At 40.6% G+C, this 21,200-nt stretch overlaps 1 protein-coding gene across 1 annotated transcript in view; it reads left to right on the top strand.

The window, feature by feature from the left end:
* Window positions 1-21,200, top strand: part of RTTN (rotatin) — a 246,053-nt gene that overhangs the window by 180,684 nt on the left and 44,169 nt on the right. Inside the window, exons 36-39 of the mRNA XM_075826473.1 lie at window positions 730-811; window positions 3,573-3,771; window positions 11,027-11,117; window positions 11,739-11,889. Of these exons, the coding sequence (XP_075682588.1) occupies window positions 730-811; window positions 3,573-3,771; window positions 11,027-11,117; window positions 11,739-11,889 (523 nt within the window). The remainder of the gene's footprint in view (window positions 1-729; window positions 812-3,572; window positions 3,772-11,026; window positions 11,118-11,738; window positions 11,890-21,200) is intronic.

Here is a 21,200-nt window from a genome sequence, read left to right as displayed (position 1 = left end):
CACAATAAAGTGCCAATCATAACTCCCATTCATTCTGCCTCACAAAGTTTGATGAAATTGAAAGTCAAGTCCACCCTGCAATTACAAGTCGCAGTATGATTTTAATTGTATTCTATTGATCAGCTTGAGTTTTTCCAGGATAATATTACAGATGATCCGATATTGAGCCGTATGGTGAATTTTGTTTTCTTTTTCCCCTGTGAGTGACATTTGTTCATTTCATTTGGATGTAATGTATTTGCAGCATTTCTCACTTTTGAGCGATGTCCTTTATTGCCTTAAAGCAATATGTACATCTTTAGAAAGGACGCCGCCTTCATCCTGTAGAAAGCTGAGCATTTTTGCTTTTCCATTAACAGCAACATTGTGTGAAACAAAATTGCCCAAGGTGCACTTCATTGTAGAGGAGATTGATTTTTCAAACCAACAATATTTGTCAATCTCGTTCCTTTCAGCAAAACTTTGTATAATTTATAGTTGGACAACAAGTTGTTTGAGTTTTGGACTGAAGCTGAACATTTTAAGGGTAAAAAGAACTTGATTTGACTAAAATGGCATTTATCTTTGCATTACCTTCTCCTGAATGTTACTAGACTATATAAAGAGGAACGCATGGAGACTATTAGGTTTAATGACATGGCATTCTGCGTTTAGGATTGCTGCACCCGGGGGCTCTAGTTTAAGCTTAGTTACTTCATTTTGCATTCCAATCTTGTTTTATGTTTTCAGATTCTCACTTCATCTGTGAGCAGCTCGGAACGCATGGTTCCAATCTGTGCTTCTTCTGTCTTGGAAAATGCAGCTGATCAAGGTGTGTATACATTGTAATTGTGTCAAGTTTTAGGAACCAAATTAACCCCTTAGTGACCAGCCTCTTTTAGACCCTAATGACCAAGCTATTTTTTTTTTCATAGAGACCTTTTTTTATTTTTCCATCAACATAGCTGTATGAGGACTTGTTTTTTGCGGGATTAGTTTTACTTTTTAGTAGCACCATTTTGGGGTACAAATCATTTTTTTTTTATCAACTTTTATTAACTTTTTTTGGGGGGAATAGAAAAAGCACCTGAAATTCCGCCATTGTTCTATGCGTTTTAAATTCACACTGTTTACTGTGCGGCGTAAATTCTTACAGATATTCTATGGGACGGTGGGATTACGGCGATACCACATATGTATGGGTTTTTTATGTTTTACTACTTTTGCACAATAAAAACTAATTTGAACTAAAATTATTTGTTTTTGTATCGTCTCCTTCCGAGAGCCGTAATCTTTTTATTTTTCCGTCAATGTAGTGATATGAGGGCTTGTTTTTTTGTGGGACGAGACGTAGTTTTGATTGGTACTGTTTTGGGATACATGGAACTTATTGATTAACTTTTAGGCCTCATGCACACGACCGTAGCCATGTGCACGGCCGTGATTTTGAAGTCGGCCGGTCACGGAGTGTCAGCCGCGAACCGCCCGCAAATCGCGGGCTATGCACATGGCCGCGTCCATTACTTCCTATGAGCCCGGACCGCAGAACACGGCCGTAATAAGACTTACCCATTCTTTCTGCGGTCCGGGCTACGGGGCCATGCACGGCCCGTGGAAACCACGGTCGTGTGCATGGCCCCATAGGAATGAATGGGGCCGCAATTCTCCCGTGGATTTTCAGGGGGAATTGCGGCCGCAAAAGCACGTTCGTGTGCATGGGGCCTTATTATGACTTTCATTGGGGGCAATGGAAAAAAATAGCAATTTCGCCATTGTTTTTTGTATTTTTTTTTATGGTGTTCACCTTTGCGGTTTAAATTACATATTAACTTTATTGTTTGGGTCATTACGGTCGCGGCAATACCATATGTGTGTACTTTTATTTATTTTTTACAAAATAAAACCACTTTTTATGGAAAAAATGTTTTTTTGTTTTTTACTGTAATTTTTATTAAGATATAAATGTGAAATAAAAATTTTTTGTTAGTCTCCCTAGGGGACTTTACTATGCGATTTTTAGATTGCTGCTATAATGCTTTGGTATACTTAGTATACCAAAGCATTATTACCTGTCCGTATAAATCTGACAGGCAATCTATTAGGACGTGCACCCCATCGGAGGCCCACGATTGCATTTGCGGGCCGCCGATGGGTGAGAGTGAGCTCTCTCCCTCTTCAAATGATTTAAATGCAGCAGTCACTATTGACCGCAGCATTTAACGGGGTTAAACGGCTACGATCTAAGTAAACTTCGATCGAGGCCATTGAAGCAGGAGCCCAGCTGTCAGACAGCCAAGCCCCGGCTCCAACCCGTGCAGGACTTAGACTGGGCCGCCGTGAAAAGGTGACGGCATAGCCTAAGGCCCCTTAGTGACTGCCGTGAAAAGGCGTATTGGTTGTTACTAATGGGTTAAATGCATTTTTTCCCATATTATAAATACATATTCACACAGCGTTTTTTGTCTGCCAGAAAAAAATCAAGGAATTTTGAGGCAGATTTTGAAACGTCGGTGTTTGTGGTTTTGTTTTTTTTTAAACACTAAGTTTTTTGCAGTGTGTTTGCCGTATTTTTTTTTAGCCATATGAATCTAATGCAAAAAATACGTTAAAAAAATGCTCAAAACAAGTGCTGCAGGTTTTTTCTGCCTCCCATTAATTTAATTGGGATGTCATAGACGAAAACCTACTCAAAGAGCATGCCGCTTTTTTTGTTCCGTGAGCGGTCAACTGCCGCTTAGGTAAAAATATCTCTCCTTCCATTGAAATCAATTGGGGGGCAATATGCAAAATCAGCGCTGTGTGAACTTCACCTTACACTACAATCCGTCCATTGTTTGGCATACCGTTTTCTGTTTGATGTTTTTCTGCTAAATTATTTCTAACTTCGTGTCCTTTCAACTAGAGCAGGGGGTGGAACTACCTTATGTCTGCACCACATATCTATGTGATGATGTATATCTGTAAATATGTATATGTGTCGATTTATCTGTTTGTGTGGGGGGGGCGATGACACTAATCCATGTTTTTCCACATGAGTGCTTCCTTTGTAGTCTATTCAGTTCTAGTGTCTATTCCTGACTTTTCTTCCTTATCAAGCTCTCCAATATGAACGTGTGTTTTAATAGATTCCATATATAATCCGAGGGCAATGTTCTGACATTAGGGTGCGTTGGGCTATATAGAACACCAAATTCCTTTACCGCTAGCAATTTGGAGCATTCTGGGGAGATGTATGTTGATTGTTTCTTAATACCTCAAGTTGTCAACTACAGTATGTATCCAGAAGCGCTAGCATGTAGCACAAATGTAATGCAGATCTGAAACGCTAACATGCCTTTCTAAGCTGATAACTTAGTCATAATTATGCAGTAATAAACTCTGACTGGTGGCTTGTGAATAATATGTATGTACTAGGGGCTGACTTAGATATGTAACATTTCCATTTAGCGTACATTAAGTAGACCAAGACTTTTCATGTTTTACAAGCCTCAGATATTTTTTAATTGGGCACCAGAATGTACATTGTCAGGAATATGAATTATCTGTCAGTGTTTTAATATAATATGGATTATCCTTTTGTCTTTTCACTGCAGGTCAGAATAATAAAGCAAGAACAGCATCTCTGAGCTCAGAAGAGATTTGCGCTGCTGTGTGCATGCCTGACCAGCGATCCTTAGTCACACCGTCTCTCTTGTCAGCAGTATGTGGCTTACTAGAGAATCTGCTAGTAATGAATCCAGAAGACATAGGAATTGCCTTGTCTGAGAGACATTTGCTGGCAGATCTCATTAGGTACAAGAAAGGAGCAGGTCTCTTAATTTTGTGGAGATTTACAATTTTTAATAGTTTCAGCCATCTTCTGAAAAAGAAAAAGACATTCATGACTTTAAATTTGTTCAAAATTGCTTAAACGTGAAAAGTTAAATATTTGTAGGGTGTTATTTTTATATATGTAAAGTTTTTTTTCTGCCTGATTTTAATATGTACCGTGATGGAGTAAATAGTTCCTGAGCATATGCAGAGCTGCTGATATTGACAACATTTTAACCACTGTTGGCTACAGTTGCTCTGGAAAAATGCCTTTACTTAGAGTTAAAGGGGTTGGCCATGATTCATTTTTATTTTTACTTAATGCGTCCATGCCCCCTCCTCTCGCTGCGTTACCCGCCCCGTCTCCTCGCTGCATCCATGCCCCCTCCTCCTCTTGCTGCGTCCATGCCCCTCCTCCTCTCAGGCATTACCCGCCCCGCCTCCTCTCGCTGCGTCACGTACCCCGGCACCTCTCGCTTGGGAAAGCCCTTAACATCACTGTCCATATGTGGACAATAATGTCAGTGGCTCATCCAGGAGCGGAATATCCAGCAATTGGGTTGCCGACGCTCTGGCCAGGGATTCTGCTTCTGGCGAAGCCCCTGGTGCCACTACTCCTATATGGACAGTGACGTCAGGGCTACTCCTGGAGCGGAATCCCTGGCCACAGCGTGGCCGATGCTCGAGCTGGAGATTCCGCTCCCAAAGGGAGTCCCAATGGCGTGATCTACAGGGGGTGGAGCTATCGTCATGGGCAATGTGGCACTGTATGGGTACTATCTTCAGGGACACTGGTGCTATCTACATGGGCACTGTGGCACAATCTATGTGGGCGCTGGCCCCCTTAACCGCCCCTAGTGCATTATACGTAATGGGGCATCTGTATGGACATTGTATGGTATGGGGGCATTACACTGGGGCAGCTGTGGTGGCATGGGGCAGCTGTGGGGGCATCTGTGTGGGCATTATACTGTATGGAGCAGCTATTTGGATATTCTAGTGTACGGAGCCGCTATGGGGGCATTATGCTGTTTGAAGGCAGCTACGGGGTATTATGCTGTATGGGGGAAGCTATGGGGGCGTTATACTGTATGGGGGAAGCTCTGGGGGCATTATACTGTAGGAGGGCAGCTATGGGGGCATTCTACTGTGTGGGAGGCACTATTGGGCATTATACTGTGGGGGGGTTTCTATAGTGTGGGGACACTCTATGGGAGAATGATACTGTGTGGGCTGACCCAAGTTTGTATGGCCGGGGTTAGAGGCGAGGGTAAAAATTGCCGTGCCATGCTACGCTCAACGCATCGGTCTTCCCTCTTTGTGATATTTGACATTTGGGAGGTATGCAGACAGAGACTTACATACGTTTATGGTAAATTATGTAAAAAAAACTTTACTGCCATAGTCTAGAGTAGTGTTTGGTGTTTGCTTCACTGTAATACAGGATCTTTTGGCACAGATCCAGCAGCAGGTGAGGAAGATGTGCTGACTGGATTGTGTGTACCAAGATGTCTCACATAGGTGGAATGGTCGGACTTGCATCTATCGGGCTGTGAAAGGGAGTGGGGGATTGAGCTGGGTGCCTGTGTCTCCATCTGTCCCTGCTCTAATTACACGCACCCAGCTACCTCCCTGCACAGTGTCACAAACACTTACTAATAATCATAATGCTCCTCTGTGTCTCCATCTGTCCCTGCTCTAATTATAGAGGAGCATTATGATGATTATTGGGTGTTTCAGACACTGTGCAGGGAGGGAGCTGGGTGCCTGTAATTAGAGCAGGGACAGATGGAGACAGAGGAGCATGATGATTATTAGTAGGTGTCTGTGACAGTGTGCCTTAACGGAGCTAGGTTGCTGTCATCAGAGCAGAGAGGGACCCTGTAAATATAAAAGGGTGTGGCGGTATTCAGATAGCTGGCCGGAATGCTGTGGAGGGAGGAAGGGAGGGGGGTTTGTAAGCTGTCTTCTCAGTTAGGCTGGGTTCACACGACCATGTTACGTCCGTAATGTACGGAACGTATTTCGGCCGGAAGACCCGGACCGAACACACTGCAGGGGGCCGGGCTCCTAGCATCATAGTGATGTACGACGCTAGGAGTCCCTGCCTCTGCGTGGAACTACTGTCCTGTAATCATGATTACAGTACGGGACAGTTGTCCTGCAGCGAGGCAGGGACTCCTAGCGTCGTACATCACTATGATGCTAGGAGCCCGGCTCCCTGCACTGTGTTCGGTCCGGTTCTACCGGCCGAAATACGTACCGTACTTTACGGACGTAACATGGTCGTGTGAACCCAGCCTTACAGCAAGGGATCATGGGCATGGTGGGTTACAAGACAGGAAATAGCCAGGACCAGAAGTAAGGGATGTAAACAAACCGAGCAGCACTGAGATTTTGATTAACCCCTTTAGGACACAGCCTGTTTTGGCCTTGTGGACACAGATGATTTTTTTCAAATCTGACATGTGTCACTTTATGTGGTAATAACTCCGGAATGCTTTTACCTATCCAAGCGATTCTGAGATTGTTTTCTCGTGACATATTGTACTTTATGTTAGTGAAAAAATTTGGTCGCTAAATTGAATATTTATCTGTGAAAAACTTCAAATTTTAGCAAAAATTTGCAAAAATTAGCATTTCTCTAAATTTAAATGTATCTGCTTGTAAAACAGATAGTAATACCACACAAAATACTTACTAGATAACCTCCCCCATATGTCTACTTTATGTTTGCATCATTTTTTTTCACATACTTTTATTTTTCTAGGACGTTACAAGGCTTAGAACTTTAGCAGCAATTTCTCATATTTTCAATAAAATTTCAAAAGGTTATTTTTTCAGAGACTAGTTCAGTTCTGAAGTGGCTTTGAGGGCCTTATATATTAGAAAGTCCCCATAAATCACCCCTTTTTGAAAACTGCACCCCTCAAGGTATTCAAAACCACATTCAGAAAATATTTTAACCCTTTAGGCGTTTCACAGGAATTAAGGCAAAGTAGAGGTGAAATTTACAAATTTCATTTTTTTTGCCGAAATTCATTTGTAATAAAAAAAAATCTGTAACACAGAAGGTTTTACCAGAGAAACGCAACTCAATATTTATTGCCCAGATTCTGCAGATTTTAGAAATATCCAACATGTGGCCCTAGTGTCCTAATGGACTGAAACACAGGCCTCAGAAGCAAAGGAGCACCTAGAGGATTTTGGGGCCTCCTTTTTTTGAATATATTTTAGGCACCATGTCAGGTTTGAAGAGGTCTTGTGGTACCTAAACAGTCGAAACCCCCCCGAAGTGACCCCATTTTGGAAACTACACCCCTCAAGGCATTTTTCGAGGGGTATAGTTAGCATATTGACCCCACAGTTTTTTGGCAGAATTTAGTGGAATTAGTCTGTGAAGATGAAAATCACCTATTTTTCTGTGGGAACATAGATTTTTTTCATTTTTACAAGGAATAAAGGAGAAAAAGTACCCCAAAATTTGTAAAGCAATTTCTCCCGATTACGGCAATACCCCATATGTGGTCGTAAACTGATGTTTGGACCCACAGCAAGGCTCAGAAGGGAGGGAGCGCCTTTTGGATTTTGGAGTGCAGAGTTTGCTGGATTGGTTTTCAGTGCCATGTCGGGTTTGCAACGCCCCGGAGGGACCAAAACAGTGGAAACCCCACAAAAGTGACCCCATTTTGGAATCTACACCCCTCAAGGAATTTTTCTAGGGGTATAGTGAGCATTTTGGCCCCTCAGGATCTTTTTTAGAGCTAAGGTGACCAAAAAACAGCGATTTTGGCGCTTTAAATTATTTATTACAGCGTTCACCGTGCGCAATAAATTACGTTTTAATTTATGCTGCCGGTCGGTACGATTACGCCGATACCATATGTGTATCATTTTTTTAAAGTTTTGCAGCGTTTGCACAATAAAATTACGTTTCTATAAAACAATTTCTTTTCTGGGACACGCTATTCGGAGCCGTAACTTTTTTATTTTTTCGTCAAAAAAGCTGTGGGAGGTCTTGTTTTTTGCGGGACGGGTTGTAGTTTTTATTGGTACCATTTTGGGGTAAATGCGACTTTTTGATCACTTTTTATTCTATATCTTGGGAGGGGTGGTAACCAAAAAATAGCGATGCTGACAGTTTTCCGTTTATTTTGTTTGCGGCGTTCACCGTGCGGAACAATTAACATTATAGTTTCATAGATTGGGTCGTTATGAACGCGGCGATACCAAATATGTGTACTTTTTTTTAACGTTTTCATTTTTTCCCTATAATAAATGACTTATAGGAAAACAAAACCTTTTATTTTTACACTTTTATAAAACATTTTTATTAACTTTTTTTTACTTTTTACACTTTATATTTTTGACCTGCAGCTCTGATCGCTGCTAGAATACATTACACTACCTAGGTAGTGTAACGTATTCCAACTGTCAGTGTGACGTCACAGTCACTCTGACAGTTGGTCTACGAGGACCAGCAGAGGCTGATCCTCATAGGCTGACATACATGGCAGACCTGGGGGCCGTTGTCTTGCCCCCGGGTGCCATCACAAGCATCAGAAGCCCCCACGATTGCATGGGGGCTGCTGATGCGCTACAAACCCGCTACATGCGGAGATCGCAATCGAGCCCCGCATGTAACGGGTTAATTGCCGAAATTAGCGGCGATGAGCCGCTGATCGGCAACACTGGAGAGTGTCAGCTGTCGGGGACAGCTGATCTCCAAGTTCCCGATGCACACTGTCGCCGACAGTGTGCATCGGGAACGACACATTGACTTCCTGTCACTCTGGCAGGAAGCCTATCAGGACCAGCCGAAGGTTGGTCCTGATGGGCTTCTGTCCATGGCAGACCCGGAAGCCATTGTTTGGCTTCCGTTTGCCATACTAACTATCGGCAGACCCCGCGATTTCGGACGGGGGTCTGCCGATATGTTAGAAACCCCTAAAATTCGGCGATTGCACCCGATCGCCGAATTTAAGGGGTTAATGCGCCGAAATCAGCGGCAAAGGACCGCTGGCCGGCAAGAGGGGAGTGTCAGCTGTCGGCGACAGCTGACCTCCCGGTTCCCGGTGCACACTGTCGCCGACAGTGTGCACCGGGATTAACTCAGTAACTGTACGTCCTCGTGCGGGAAGTAACCTCCCGAACCGACGGACAGTTACGTCCTGGTGCGGGTAGGGGTTAAACAGAAACTGGTTAGAAGTTATGTATGGGGTTTTAGGGAAGGCAATCCAAGGCTGGGGGACATTTTTTTTTTTTTATATTTTTTCCCTAGCCAACCCCTTTAATATTTGTGCACTCTGACAAAATGTATGAATTACTGGAATCACTCAAGGAGTAGAGCGCTGCAGGCAACTCATATTCCCCACTGCTGCCCTTAGTCACAACAAAGTACTGGAAGCTAACAAAATGAAAACATGTATACTTGACTGAACCTCTTGAGTAAATAGTCTCTTTATTATAACATCAGAAAATGCAAAAGACAGAGACAACAATTAAGAACATTAAAAATGCACAAACATGTGCAGGACATGAGTCCTAACCTCTTATGTCCATTTCACACTGAGTTTTTTTTACGCGGAAACCACATCAGAAAACGTCTCCCCGCGAGCGGTAAAAAACGCTGGCGGGGAAAAGAAGCGACATGCCCTATCTTCGGGCGTTTACGCCTCTGACCTCCCATTGACATCAATTTGCGTTTTTGCCCGTGGGCACGTGCTAAATACGAGGCAAACGCCGTGCAGGCAAATCAAAATCTGCCTGCAAAAAACTCTATGTGAACTCAGTCTTATTGGGCTAAAGGAGGAAATAAATAGCAAAGCATAGGTTACAAAGGATATAGAATATAGTGAGTACCCACAATACATGCATATATGAAGGCATAGCAGGTGGTAAAAAAAACAATGCAATATCAAAACGCGTACGGTTAAAAAGTAAAGGATCTTAGGACTAATGCCCATGCTGTGGTTTTTTGTGTGCTATCCGCACATCCATTCATATATATGGATCCATGCACACGATTGTGATCCATGGATCTATGTGGGGTCTGCGAGTCCGGGCCGCAAAAACGAAGCCATTTTTTTTTTGTGGATCTGTGAATACTGATGACACACAGATGCACTACAGAAGGTTTTTTGCAGACAAATGGACCACAACGGATACGTGGTTTGGTGGACCGCAAAATCAGTACGGTCTTGTGCATTAGGCCCTACAATGGCAATCAAAATTTTTTTTTGCTTATGCCTTCATGTGGATGAGAAGACCCATCAAATAACTACCGCCATTTTTAGCACGCTTAGTCTATTATTAATAAAGAAGGCAGAGGTGCTCTCGCCTTAGAGAGGTTTTCGTATAGTAAATTGTGGCATATCTCTGGAAAAGGTGGAAATCTGACCGACCATGATCCCTTATCTCTGCATAGTGCCTTTACCAATCAGAATCTTCTGAGGGAAATTCAGCATACCCCTATACAAACAAATGTGCTAAGAAAAGGCAGACTAGGAATTGTCTGGATTCCTTGCCCAATTTCGGCAACAAGGGTCATGGACCCCTCACAAACCCACAAGATTTTAAATTAAAGTCATTTTTTAAGATTACCAAGTATTGCAAAAGCCCTGACAACCTCCTGTACAAAATAAAAATGCTTTTACTATTCTCAATTCTTGCCTGTTCCCTGCCCCTTTATTTCACTCTTTGGTGAGATAACTAGGCCACAGTGAGGATGTGACTATTGTTATGTCCCGCCACGTGGTCCCATCATTTAACGGCTTCCCTGGGACTTTATATACCTATAGATCCTATGACCATTCTAGCTGCCTGCATATGCATTATACAGTGCCTGATTCTCCAAATGGTCAGTTTCATACATTAATTCATTAACCCATATGTTTGTATAAAAAAAGCTGCAAACATGTTGTTTTTCTATAAACACACATTCCTCTTTTCTTTATAGCCATGTGCACTTTTTTTATATATTTTTTTTTTTCCTATTCAAAAAGTTTTCTTTTTACAAATCACAGTGTAATCGTTTAATGTGAAGCTTCGATTGAAGCGCAAATATGCATATGTCATTATATTTTTATTGCATGAGAAGGAGCTGCAAAACTGAAATGATGGAGCCCAGAGCAGCAATTCTTTGAATATTTCAGTGTCCTTGCTGCATCTGCTGTGTAATGTTATCTGGCCATGTAGAAAAAGCTTCTGATTTTCCTTTGTGTCCTCTCATTTACAGTCTCATAAAGCCAGCTGTGCTAGAAAGATGTTTTTCTGATCTTAAGACTTCATTCATCCCTGAAGGTCGTGCAAGAAATGTAAAGTCACAGGTCAGCTTTTATTCCCGCACATAGGTTAATGTTAGCGCTACACAGTAAATATGTGTTGAGCTCCTTTGTCCCTCTATCGGACAATGTAGTTGACCATATTAAAGTGGCATTACCTGTATTTCACTGGTCTCTGTCTAGTAAAGAGAAGTAAATTTCTCACACACAGGTGTTTACATTAGTCAACAAATTCCGAGGCAAAACGACATGTTTATGACTGGTGATTTCTGTGACATAGTCTCTGGGTGTCTATTGGAGATCCCTATTATGACTGGTAACAATGGTTCAAATCTACATAAGCCATACACAATCATTGACTTTCACGACAACTTTAGATTTTCTTACAATTTACAAGTCACATTAATAAGGCTGAAAATGTGATATTACATGTATCTGTTCATGTGTTCTGTTCACATAATAATCAATAAGATATACCAGTGCAAGCGTAGTCCCACATTAGAACATTTATTTAACCAAAAAATAATCACATTTTCCCAAAGTAATTTTTTTTCTCATCCGTTCCCGTTTTGGAGATCAAAAGCAAGTTAGAGTAAAAAAGATCTTTATTTTATATATTTTTTGGGTGTCTTTTTGTGTTTAACAGTTTTTGTTTTTGTTACATAGGTGCTTATTCTGCTTCAGTTCCTGTCTGCATTGACCAGATTTCTGCAGTCATGTTTGCTGGTCAATGCTAGTTTGCTGACAGAAGACAAGATATGCCCGTTATTGGCAACTTTATTTTCGTTGCTGTTTATACAACACAAGAAAGCTTTTGGTATGTGGTGTTTAATGCATTTTGTAGTTATCCATGCAATGCAGATGTAAAGCACACGTAGGCCTTGTTTACACAGTGCGGATTTGCTGCATATTTTGCATGCTTTTTTTTTTTAAGCCAAAATCAGAATTGGATCCACAAGAGGACACGCTTTAAGGCCTTCCTTTTTAAATTTTTTCCGTTTTAGGTTTCGTTCCTAGTTTTGGCTTAAAAAAATATATGCATAATCTGCACTGTGTGAACAAGGCCGTGTAGTGTTCATATTCGAAAATTAAACTCCGTTCCCAAGATCAGCTTTGAGGAGAAACACTGTTTATGCACACTCAGTAGCACAATTGTATAGTCTTTTAAAGGGACACTGGCTTGTAAACGGTGATCAGTGTACACCGGTCGTCCGTATGGCTGCTGAAATTGATGCCCATAAGTAAACCATGATCAATGAGAACAGACAGAATGAAAATTGTTGGGGACTAAATTTTGGCAATACATTGAATGTACTTGTTTTATTCACTCTTTAAGACATTTCCTGTTCACTTTACAAAAACGTGTATGGAAGCAAAAACTGTGTGGAGGTTTGAAGGGTAGTTCCAAAACTCCTTTACTGGAGAGGCTTCCGACGTCCTACAGTTGTCTAGGCAACCAGACCGCCCGCTCTCCATTCTGTGTTTCCAGCCGACACTTTTTTAAACTTCTGGCAGGAGACAAATCCAAAGCCATATCTAGAATTACCCTTTAAATACCTCATTCTTTCTAATTACTTCACGAGGATTACCTGCTCCACCAAAAATACATAAGAAAAAATTACTACTAAATATATAAGTACTTGAGTTATGTTCTTCACTTTATTTTCATTTTTGAGCTGCTTTTTAACTGTAGCTTTTACCTCCTACTTGGTTTCCAAGTGACAACAAGAAATGACAGCTATTACAGCTCCTACATCGGATGTCACCTGTTTTTCCTAGACTCCTAAATGGCTAATCTGTTTTTACAATGCAGTGATAATGGGGCATGCAAGGAATCACTGCAAACATTACTACGCAGATTAATCATTCCAGGAAGAACAGTTTTAAGAAACCGCTGAACTGAAGAGAACAACTCAAGGAAATATACAGTGTGTGTGTATGTATGTATGTATATATATATGTATATATATATGTATATATATATATATATGTATATGTATATATATATATATATATATATATGTATATATATATATATATATATATATATATATATATATATACTAGTCCTTCTCAATGAATTAGAATATCATCAAAAAAGTAATTAAATTAAAAAAGTGAAACGCATATTTTATATAGATTCATTACACACAGTGATCTATGTCCAGCATTTTTTTTCTTTTAATGTTCATGTTTTGGGTTTTCATTAACTGTTAGCCATAATCTTCGTGTCTCAGAAAATTAGAATATTATATAAACCCAGTTTCAAAAATGATTTTTAATACCGAAATGTCGTCCTACTGAAAAGTATGTACAGTATATGCCCTCAATCCTTGGTCGGGGCTTCTTTTGCATTTATTATTGCATCAATGCGGCGTGGCATGGAGGCAATCAGCCTGTGGCACTGCTGAGGTGTTATCAATGCAGCGTGGCATGGAGGCAATCAGCCTGTGGCACTGCTGAGGTGTTATCAATGCAGCGTGGCATGGAGGCGATCAGCCTGTGGCACTGCTGAGGTGTTGTGGAAGCCCAGGTTGCTTTGATAGCGGCCTTCAGCTCATCTGCATTGTTGGGTCTGGTGTCTCTCATCTTCCTCTTGACAATACACTATAGATTCTCTGTGGGGTTTAGGTCAGGCGAGTTTGCTGGCCAATCAAGCGCAGTGATACTGTGGTTATTAAACCAGCTATTGGTAGTGTGGGCAGGTGCCAAGTCCTGCTGGAAAATGAAATCCGCATCTCCATAAAGCTTGTCAGCAGAGGGAAGCATGAAGTGCTCTAAAATTTCCTGGTAGACGGCTGCGTTGAGTCTGGACTTGATATAAATATATAATATTTATTTTGATTCCAGGTGGAAAACCTTTTTAAATATTTAAGGGTTATGTTCACTCAAAGCAAAAATAACATGATTTTCAAAAAAAAAAAAAAAGGCATAGATGTCCTTTTATCGATAAATAATTCGGACCACAATTATATACCAATCAGATTCTATCTTTCATTTTCCAGAGCAGTTTTTTAAATGGATGAACTGCTCTGATTGGTTGCTAGAGGCAACGCTAACATACTTGTTTCGATTGTAATGCTGGGGATGAAAAAAGTGCAGGCAGCATGAATGACTACAGAACTATGAAACATAATAAAACGTGAATTGTTTGAGAACTACGCATTCAGGCCAGTATCTGGCAGTATAAACCTGGTTAAAATGATTTTGTTGCCTAAATTTCTATATGCCCTTCAGCACAGTCCGGTTGTCGTACCTAAATCCTTTTTTAAACAGCTCAACTCCTTGTTAACACCGTTTATATGGGGGAATTCTAGACATAAACTCAGGATGTCCACGCTCCAAAGGCCTAAGGCATGGTCAGGGACGGCTCTACCAGATTTCTTTTTATATTATTTAGCGGGTCAACTGAAAACTTTAAGTTCCTGGATGCCTGAAAAGGATCTTTCCAACTCCGAGCACCATTTGGCTCATGTACTTGGGAGTCCATGTCTGCTCGGCTCCCTTGAAGTAAATTCTCTCCCTGCTCATATTAAACCCCTGCCCTTACACAAGCTGGCCCGTGTGGTTTGGAGACCAGCGAAAAAGCAGCTGGGTTACAATGATATTGTGTCTGAAATGCCTCTATGGAATAATGCTTCTTACTTTCCTTTAATGCCCCACGGTTATCTCCAGCTATTGGAACTATAGGGGACCTATATGATGATAATGTCCTACTTTCATTCACTCAGTTGCAGACTAAGTATGACATACCACGCACCCATTTTCATAGGTATCTACAGACCCGACATATTTTACAAACCCAATTCCATCACTTGAGAAATAACTTGACAATCTCTTCCTTTCCACTGATAGGGATTCTTAACTCCCAGGGTCCACGAGGCCTGATATCCGCTCTATATACCCATTTGTTATCCGTCACGGTGAATTCCACTCCACTAGCTATAGAGAGTAGATGGAAACGATGAATTCCTACCATTCAGACAGATGAGTGGGATGATATTTTGGAGTCTCATCTTCAGGTTTCCCCATCCGCAAACCATAAAATGATCCAGCTATATATAATACACCAGGCATACTTGACCCCGGTTAGGATACACAAAATGGGACGTTTGCCCTCTTCAGAATGTCTGAGATGCCATGTTCTGGAGGCAGATTTTTGGCATATGATGTGGTTATGCACATAAGGGACTTCTGGAACGACATACTATCCCTGCTATCGTCCTTATTGCATGTAGGCATTCCTTTATGTCCTAAGATATGTTTGTTTGGTATACTGGATGGGGAGACATGGAATCACCACACTAGAATATTCTTGAGAGAAACTCTGTTTCTAGCACGGAAAACAATAGCACAACATTGGATGAATGATCGACCTCCATCCATTGGTTATTGGAAAGGATTGGTAAATTCTGTAATACCTTTTGAGAAGGTCGTATTTCTGAATCGTGGTTGTAGTACTAAATTTTCTAAGGTTTGGGATATTTGGAATAACTCCCCTCTGACAGTTAACCCCGCCGCTGGTTCACCAGATACTGTGAGATAGTAATATAGGTGACCCACAAATTTTTATTATGTATCTCCATGAACTTGCTGTACCAGATTTATCAGTTGCTCGTGGGTAACATGGGTCCTAGGTTGTTTTGTTTTCCTTTATATCTGTTTTTGGTTTGTGTCTTTTTATTGCAATTGTCATACATACGTCCAAGCAAATCAGTCTAAGCGCCATTATTTGTGGAAAATCATCTTTTTGAAATGGTTTATATGTACTCATTACTTGACTTGCTATTTGTACATCTCCTTGATCCAATATGCCATATATTGTAATTAGTGATATGTGACTGATTTTATACATTTTACTGTAACAGTTCTTAATAAAACGAGTTTAAAAAAAAAAAAAAAACTACGCATTCAGGCATATATTTAAGCGTACATTCTTTTAAACTAGCCTTTACCTAATACTGTCTCTTGCTTCTCCTTATTACTATCCCTCTAATGCAATATCCTAGCATGAAATGTAAGTGGAATCTAAAGCCTTCAGTAATGCACCATTAAATCTTCCTGAAATTGTACTTGCTCTACGATTTTATTCAAATTGCCAAGTTTGTTTTTTCGCAATCTAATAAGTGCAGTTGAAAGGAAATTAATGGTAACTCAGCAGTGTACAGAAAAAGGAACCATTGCGTTAATGGATTTTTTAAGAAAAAATATTTGTGTTCACATTTTTCAGAGCATTACACTGTGGATGTTGCCGTATGTTTTGGCCAGCAGAGAGTAGCATGAGGAATCCACCTTTCACTTCCCATGTTCCTGACTTTATTGTATCCGTTTTCCCTGGTGCTTTTTCTGAATGCAACAATAATTCCGTAAAAGTGGAATTTCAGCCAATAATGTGTTATGGGTGGGAAAATGTCTTTACATTGTGATTGAGCCAAGACAAGTGCAGATCTTAAACTCAACAGGACTATGAATAAAATACTATTGCATGATATAATGACATTGCTGATGATAATTTGTGTATATGAGGCTGCATTGCGTCCATTGGTCTTATCCAACCAGAGAAACCGTTTGTTTGGGTGTGTGCATTTCCATTCTTGAGATATTAAAATTTGCTTGAGAGCCCAATGTGAGTGATAGACAAATTATGGATTATAAGTAAATAACTATAGAATAGTCATATATGAGTCTTCAACAGACCACATTCAATAAATTAGATATCTTTTCACTGGATCTCTTGTTATATGAATACAGCCAAGTATATGTATAAATATATATACAGCCAAACCTTTAAACCACTTGCGTAATCTTGTGTAGGTTCCACTCAACCTGACAGAACACCTCTGACCAGTCAAGACATGGACTCCACAAGACCTATGACTGTCTCCTGTGGTATCTGGCACTAATACATTAGCAGTAGATCCTTTAACCCATTAGTGACCGCCAATACGCCTTTGAACGGCGGCCACTAACGGGCTTTATTCTGATGCATATGCCTTTTTACGGCGCTGCATCAGGATAAAGTGAACAGAGCAGGGAGCGTCAAATCTCCCTGCTCTCAGCTGCCAGAGGCAGCTGGGGGCGTCCCTGCACTGCCGTGTGAGATCGATATTAGTACCGATCTCACCCGTTTAACCCCTCCGATGCGGTGCACAATAGCGTGCACCGCATCTAAGTGGTTTTGGAGAGAGGGAGGGAGCTCCCTCTCATCCCACCGACACCCGGCGATACGATCGCCGAGTGTCTGTGTCTCTAATGGCAGCCGGGTGTCTAATAAAGGCCCCCAGGTCTGCCTGGAGCGAATGCCTGCTAGATCATGCCGGAGGCATGTCCTAGCAGATGCCTGTCCGTTTTAAACGGACAGGCAGTAATACACTGCAATACAAAAGTATTGCAGTGTATTATAATAGCGATCGGAGATTTGCTTATTAAAGTCCCCTGGTGGGACTAGTAAAAAAGTAATAAAAAAGTTGAATAAAGTTAATTTTAAAAAAAAATTGAAAAAAGAAAAACCCAGCTTTTCCCCTTACAAAATTCTTTACTATTAAAAAAACAAAATAAAGTAAAAAAGCTAAACATATTTGGTATCGCCGCGTCCGTAACGACCCCGACTATAAATCTATTTTATTATTTAACCCGCTCGGTAAACGCCGTAAAAAATGTAATAAAAAACTATGGAAAAATTGCTGTTTTCTGTGAATCCTGACTTTAAAAAAATGTGATAAAAAGTAATCAAAAAATCGCATCTACTCCAAAATGGTACCAATAAAAACTACAAGTCTTCCCGCAAATAAAAAGCCCTCACACAACCGCATCGGCGAAAAAATAAAAACGTTACGGCTCTTCAAATATGGAGACACAAAAACAAATCATTTTGAAAAAAAAGCGTTTTTACTGTGTAAAAGTAGTAAAACATACAAATTTGGTATCGTTGCAATCGTAACAACCCGCTGAATAAAGTTATTGTGTTATTTATATCACAAGGTAAACGGCGTAGATTTAAGATGCGATAAAGAGTGGCGAAATTTCAGGGGTTTTTCTATTTCCCCCCCCCCCCAAAAAAAGTTAATAAAAGTTAATAAATAAATAATATGTCCCCAAAAATGGTGCTATTAAAAAAATACAACTTGTCCCGCAAAAAACAAGACCTTATACAGCTATGTCGACGCAAAAATAAAAAGGTTATAGCTCTTGGAATGCGACGATGGAAAAACGTAAAAAATGGCTTAGTCATTAAGGTTTAAAATAGGCTGGTCATTAAGGGGTTAAGTGCTGTGTAAACACTGGACATGGAAATAAATTATGTTTATATGTGTTTGTGGTTACCTGGAATTAAAAATTTTGCGCTGAGTTTCAGGTTAAAATCTTTATTCATTTTCTTTCCCCCTGATATTCAGTTTGCAAGCTGACGTAGTTTCAGACTTTTCTCCTGTGGATGCATCCGTCCCAGTAATACATGCTGAATGTCAGGTTTACATGTCCAGGAGGCTGCTGCCTTCACTTTATATTATGTATGAGCACAGCTTTCTCCCTACACTGATAGCCTGTGTGATTCTCCTTCCTATGTACACTCTGATACTGACAGCATGTGTGATCTGCCCTCCCTGAACATTTAGAAGCTTTCCCACATCTCCACTCTCTGATCCGCTGTGTACAACTTCCTCCCTCTACTTCTATCTCTAGCACTGAGAGAAGGGAGAGCGGATTACGAAAAGTGGACTGACGGATTTGAATTAGAAGCAGAAGCGCAGCCTCTTATCTACAGGAGCTTCACGTACTCTTAGCAGCAAAATGGTAGGAAATATTTAGTGAAGACCGTTTAGAAAGTTCCCTTATTTTACATTTAGGAAGCAAATGAACAATAAAAAATTCAGTGCAAAGTTGTCCATAGCCTTTATGTATGGCAAGGTGGGGTACAGATGCTCAATTAAATTAAACTTTTCGGCATGTTTCTTGAACCATTCCTCGACTGTTTTTCAGTGTGGCAGGGCGCATTATCATTCTGAAACAGACCAAGTACACCTCTTCATGGCAAGGGTATTCTCGAATAGAATTGGTCGGCAACAATGTTCAGATAGATGGTACGTGTTAAAGTTATATCCACATGAATGCCAGGACATAAGGTTGCCCATCAGAACATTGCTCTGAGCATCACACTGCTTCCATAGTGCATCCTGGTGCCATATCTGTTCACGCAATATAAAAAAAACTGTGGAAAACGTTATCAGACCTGGTCACCTTCTTGCATTGTTCCATGGTCCAGTTCTGATGCTCACGTGCTCATTGCAGGAGTTTCAGAGGTGGACAGGTCAGCATGGGCGCCCTGACTGGTCTTCGGTAATGTAGGTTAAACGCAGCAAGCTGTGATGTGCTGTGTTCTGACGCCTTTCTATCATAATCCGCCTTAACTTCTTGAGCAATTTGTGCTATAGTAGCTCTTCTGTGATATCGGACCAGACTCATCGATGAGCCTTGGTCGCCCATGACACTCAGATCCTTACTTTTACCCATTTTTAGTGCTTCCAATACTTCAACTTCAAGAACTGACCATTCACTTGCTGCCTAATATATCCCACCCCTTGACAGAGGGCATGGTCACAAGATAATTTCACGAGATAAACTATGTTATTCACTTAAGCTGTCAGTGGTTTTAATGTTATGACTGAATGTTTATTATATAATTGTACTTGTGCAAGTTTGAAATTGATTATCTTATATTAGTATGTTTTTATAGCCCTGAGCTGCATGTAGAATTCTGCTGGTTGCTACTTAAATCTGTAAACACTGTCCACAGACAGAACTCTGGCAGCTATCGACCTAGCTATTAATACATATTATGGTAATGCCCTTTTAAAGAGACTGTCATCAATAAGTGCCCTATCTCCTACATAATGTGATCGGCGCTGTAATGTACATAAGTGTTTTTTTTATTTTGAAAAACTATCATTTTTTACCAAATTATGAGCAATTTTAGATTAATGCTAATTACTTTCTTAATACCCAACCGGGCGTTTTTTAACTTTTGACCGAGTGGGCGTTTTGAAGAGAAGTGTACGACGCTGACCAATCCGCGTCATACACTTCTCTCCATTCATGTCAATTTGTACTCAGCACAGCATGATCTTTCGAGATCATGCTGTGCTGTCACATACACCCACATTAACTTTAGTGAAGTGTCTTAGGAGTACAATACAAAACCCCCATAAATCACCCCTTTCTCAAAACAGTATTCAAAACCTTTAGCATTTAAAATGTTTCTTAACCCTTTAGATGTTTCACAAGATTTAAATAAAAGTAGGGGTGAAATGTACAAATAAATTTTTTTTGCAGAAATTCATTTCTAATCCTTTTTTTCTGTAACACAGAAGGTTTTACCAGAGAAACGCAACTCAATATTTATTGCCCAGGTTCTGCCGTTTTTAGAAATATCCCACATGTGGCCCTAGAGCAGTACTGGACTGAAACACCAGCCTCAGACGCAAAGGAGCACCTACAGGATTTTGGGGCCTTCTTTTTATTAGAATATATTTTAGGCACCATGTCAGGTTTAAAGAGGTCTTGTGCGACCAAAACAGTGGAAACACCCCCAAAAAGACACCATTTAGGTAACTACATCCTCAAGGAATTTATCGAGGGGTATAGAGAGCATTTTGATCCGACAGGTTTTTTCTGAATTTAGTGCAATTAAACCATTAAACCATAAAATTGAAAAGATCATTTTTTTCCGATGAATCGTCAACATTATCATCAACATTATCAATTTTTACAAGGAATAAAGGAGAAAAAGCACCCCAACATTTGAAAAGCAATTTCTCCAGATTACGGCAATACCCCATAAGTGGGCATAAACTGCTGTTTGGACACACGGCTGGGCTCAAAAGGGAAGGAGCACCATTTGAAGCTCAAATTTAGCTGGAATAGTTTTCGGGTGCCATGTCACATTTGCAAAGCCCCTGCATTGCGAAAACAGTAGGAGCCCCCTAAAAGTGACCCCATTTGGGAAACTACACCCCTTAAGGAATCTATCGAGGGGTATAGTGAGCATTTAGACTCCACTGGTCTTTTGCAGAATTTATTGGAATTAGGCCAATTTCCCTAGGGATAAAGGAAAAGAATCACCCCAACATTTGT

The sequence above is a fragment of the Rhinoderma darwinii genome, chromosome 5 (assembly GCF_050947455.1).
Source record: "Rhinoderma darwinii isolate aRhiDar2 chromosome 5, aRhiDar2.hap1, whole genome shotgun sequence".
In the NCBI taxonomy this organism is placed as follows: Eukaryota; Metazoa; Chordata; class Amphibia; order Anura; family Rhinodermatidae; genus Rhinoderma; species Rhinoderma darwinii.
Note: the sequence above shows the minus strand (reverse complement) of the source record. Positions and strands in the feature narration are given on the sequence as shown.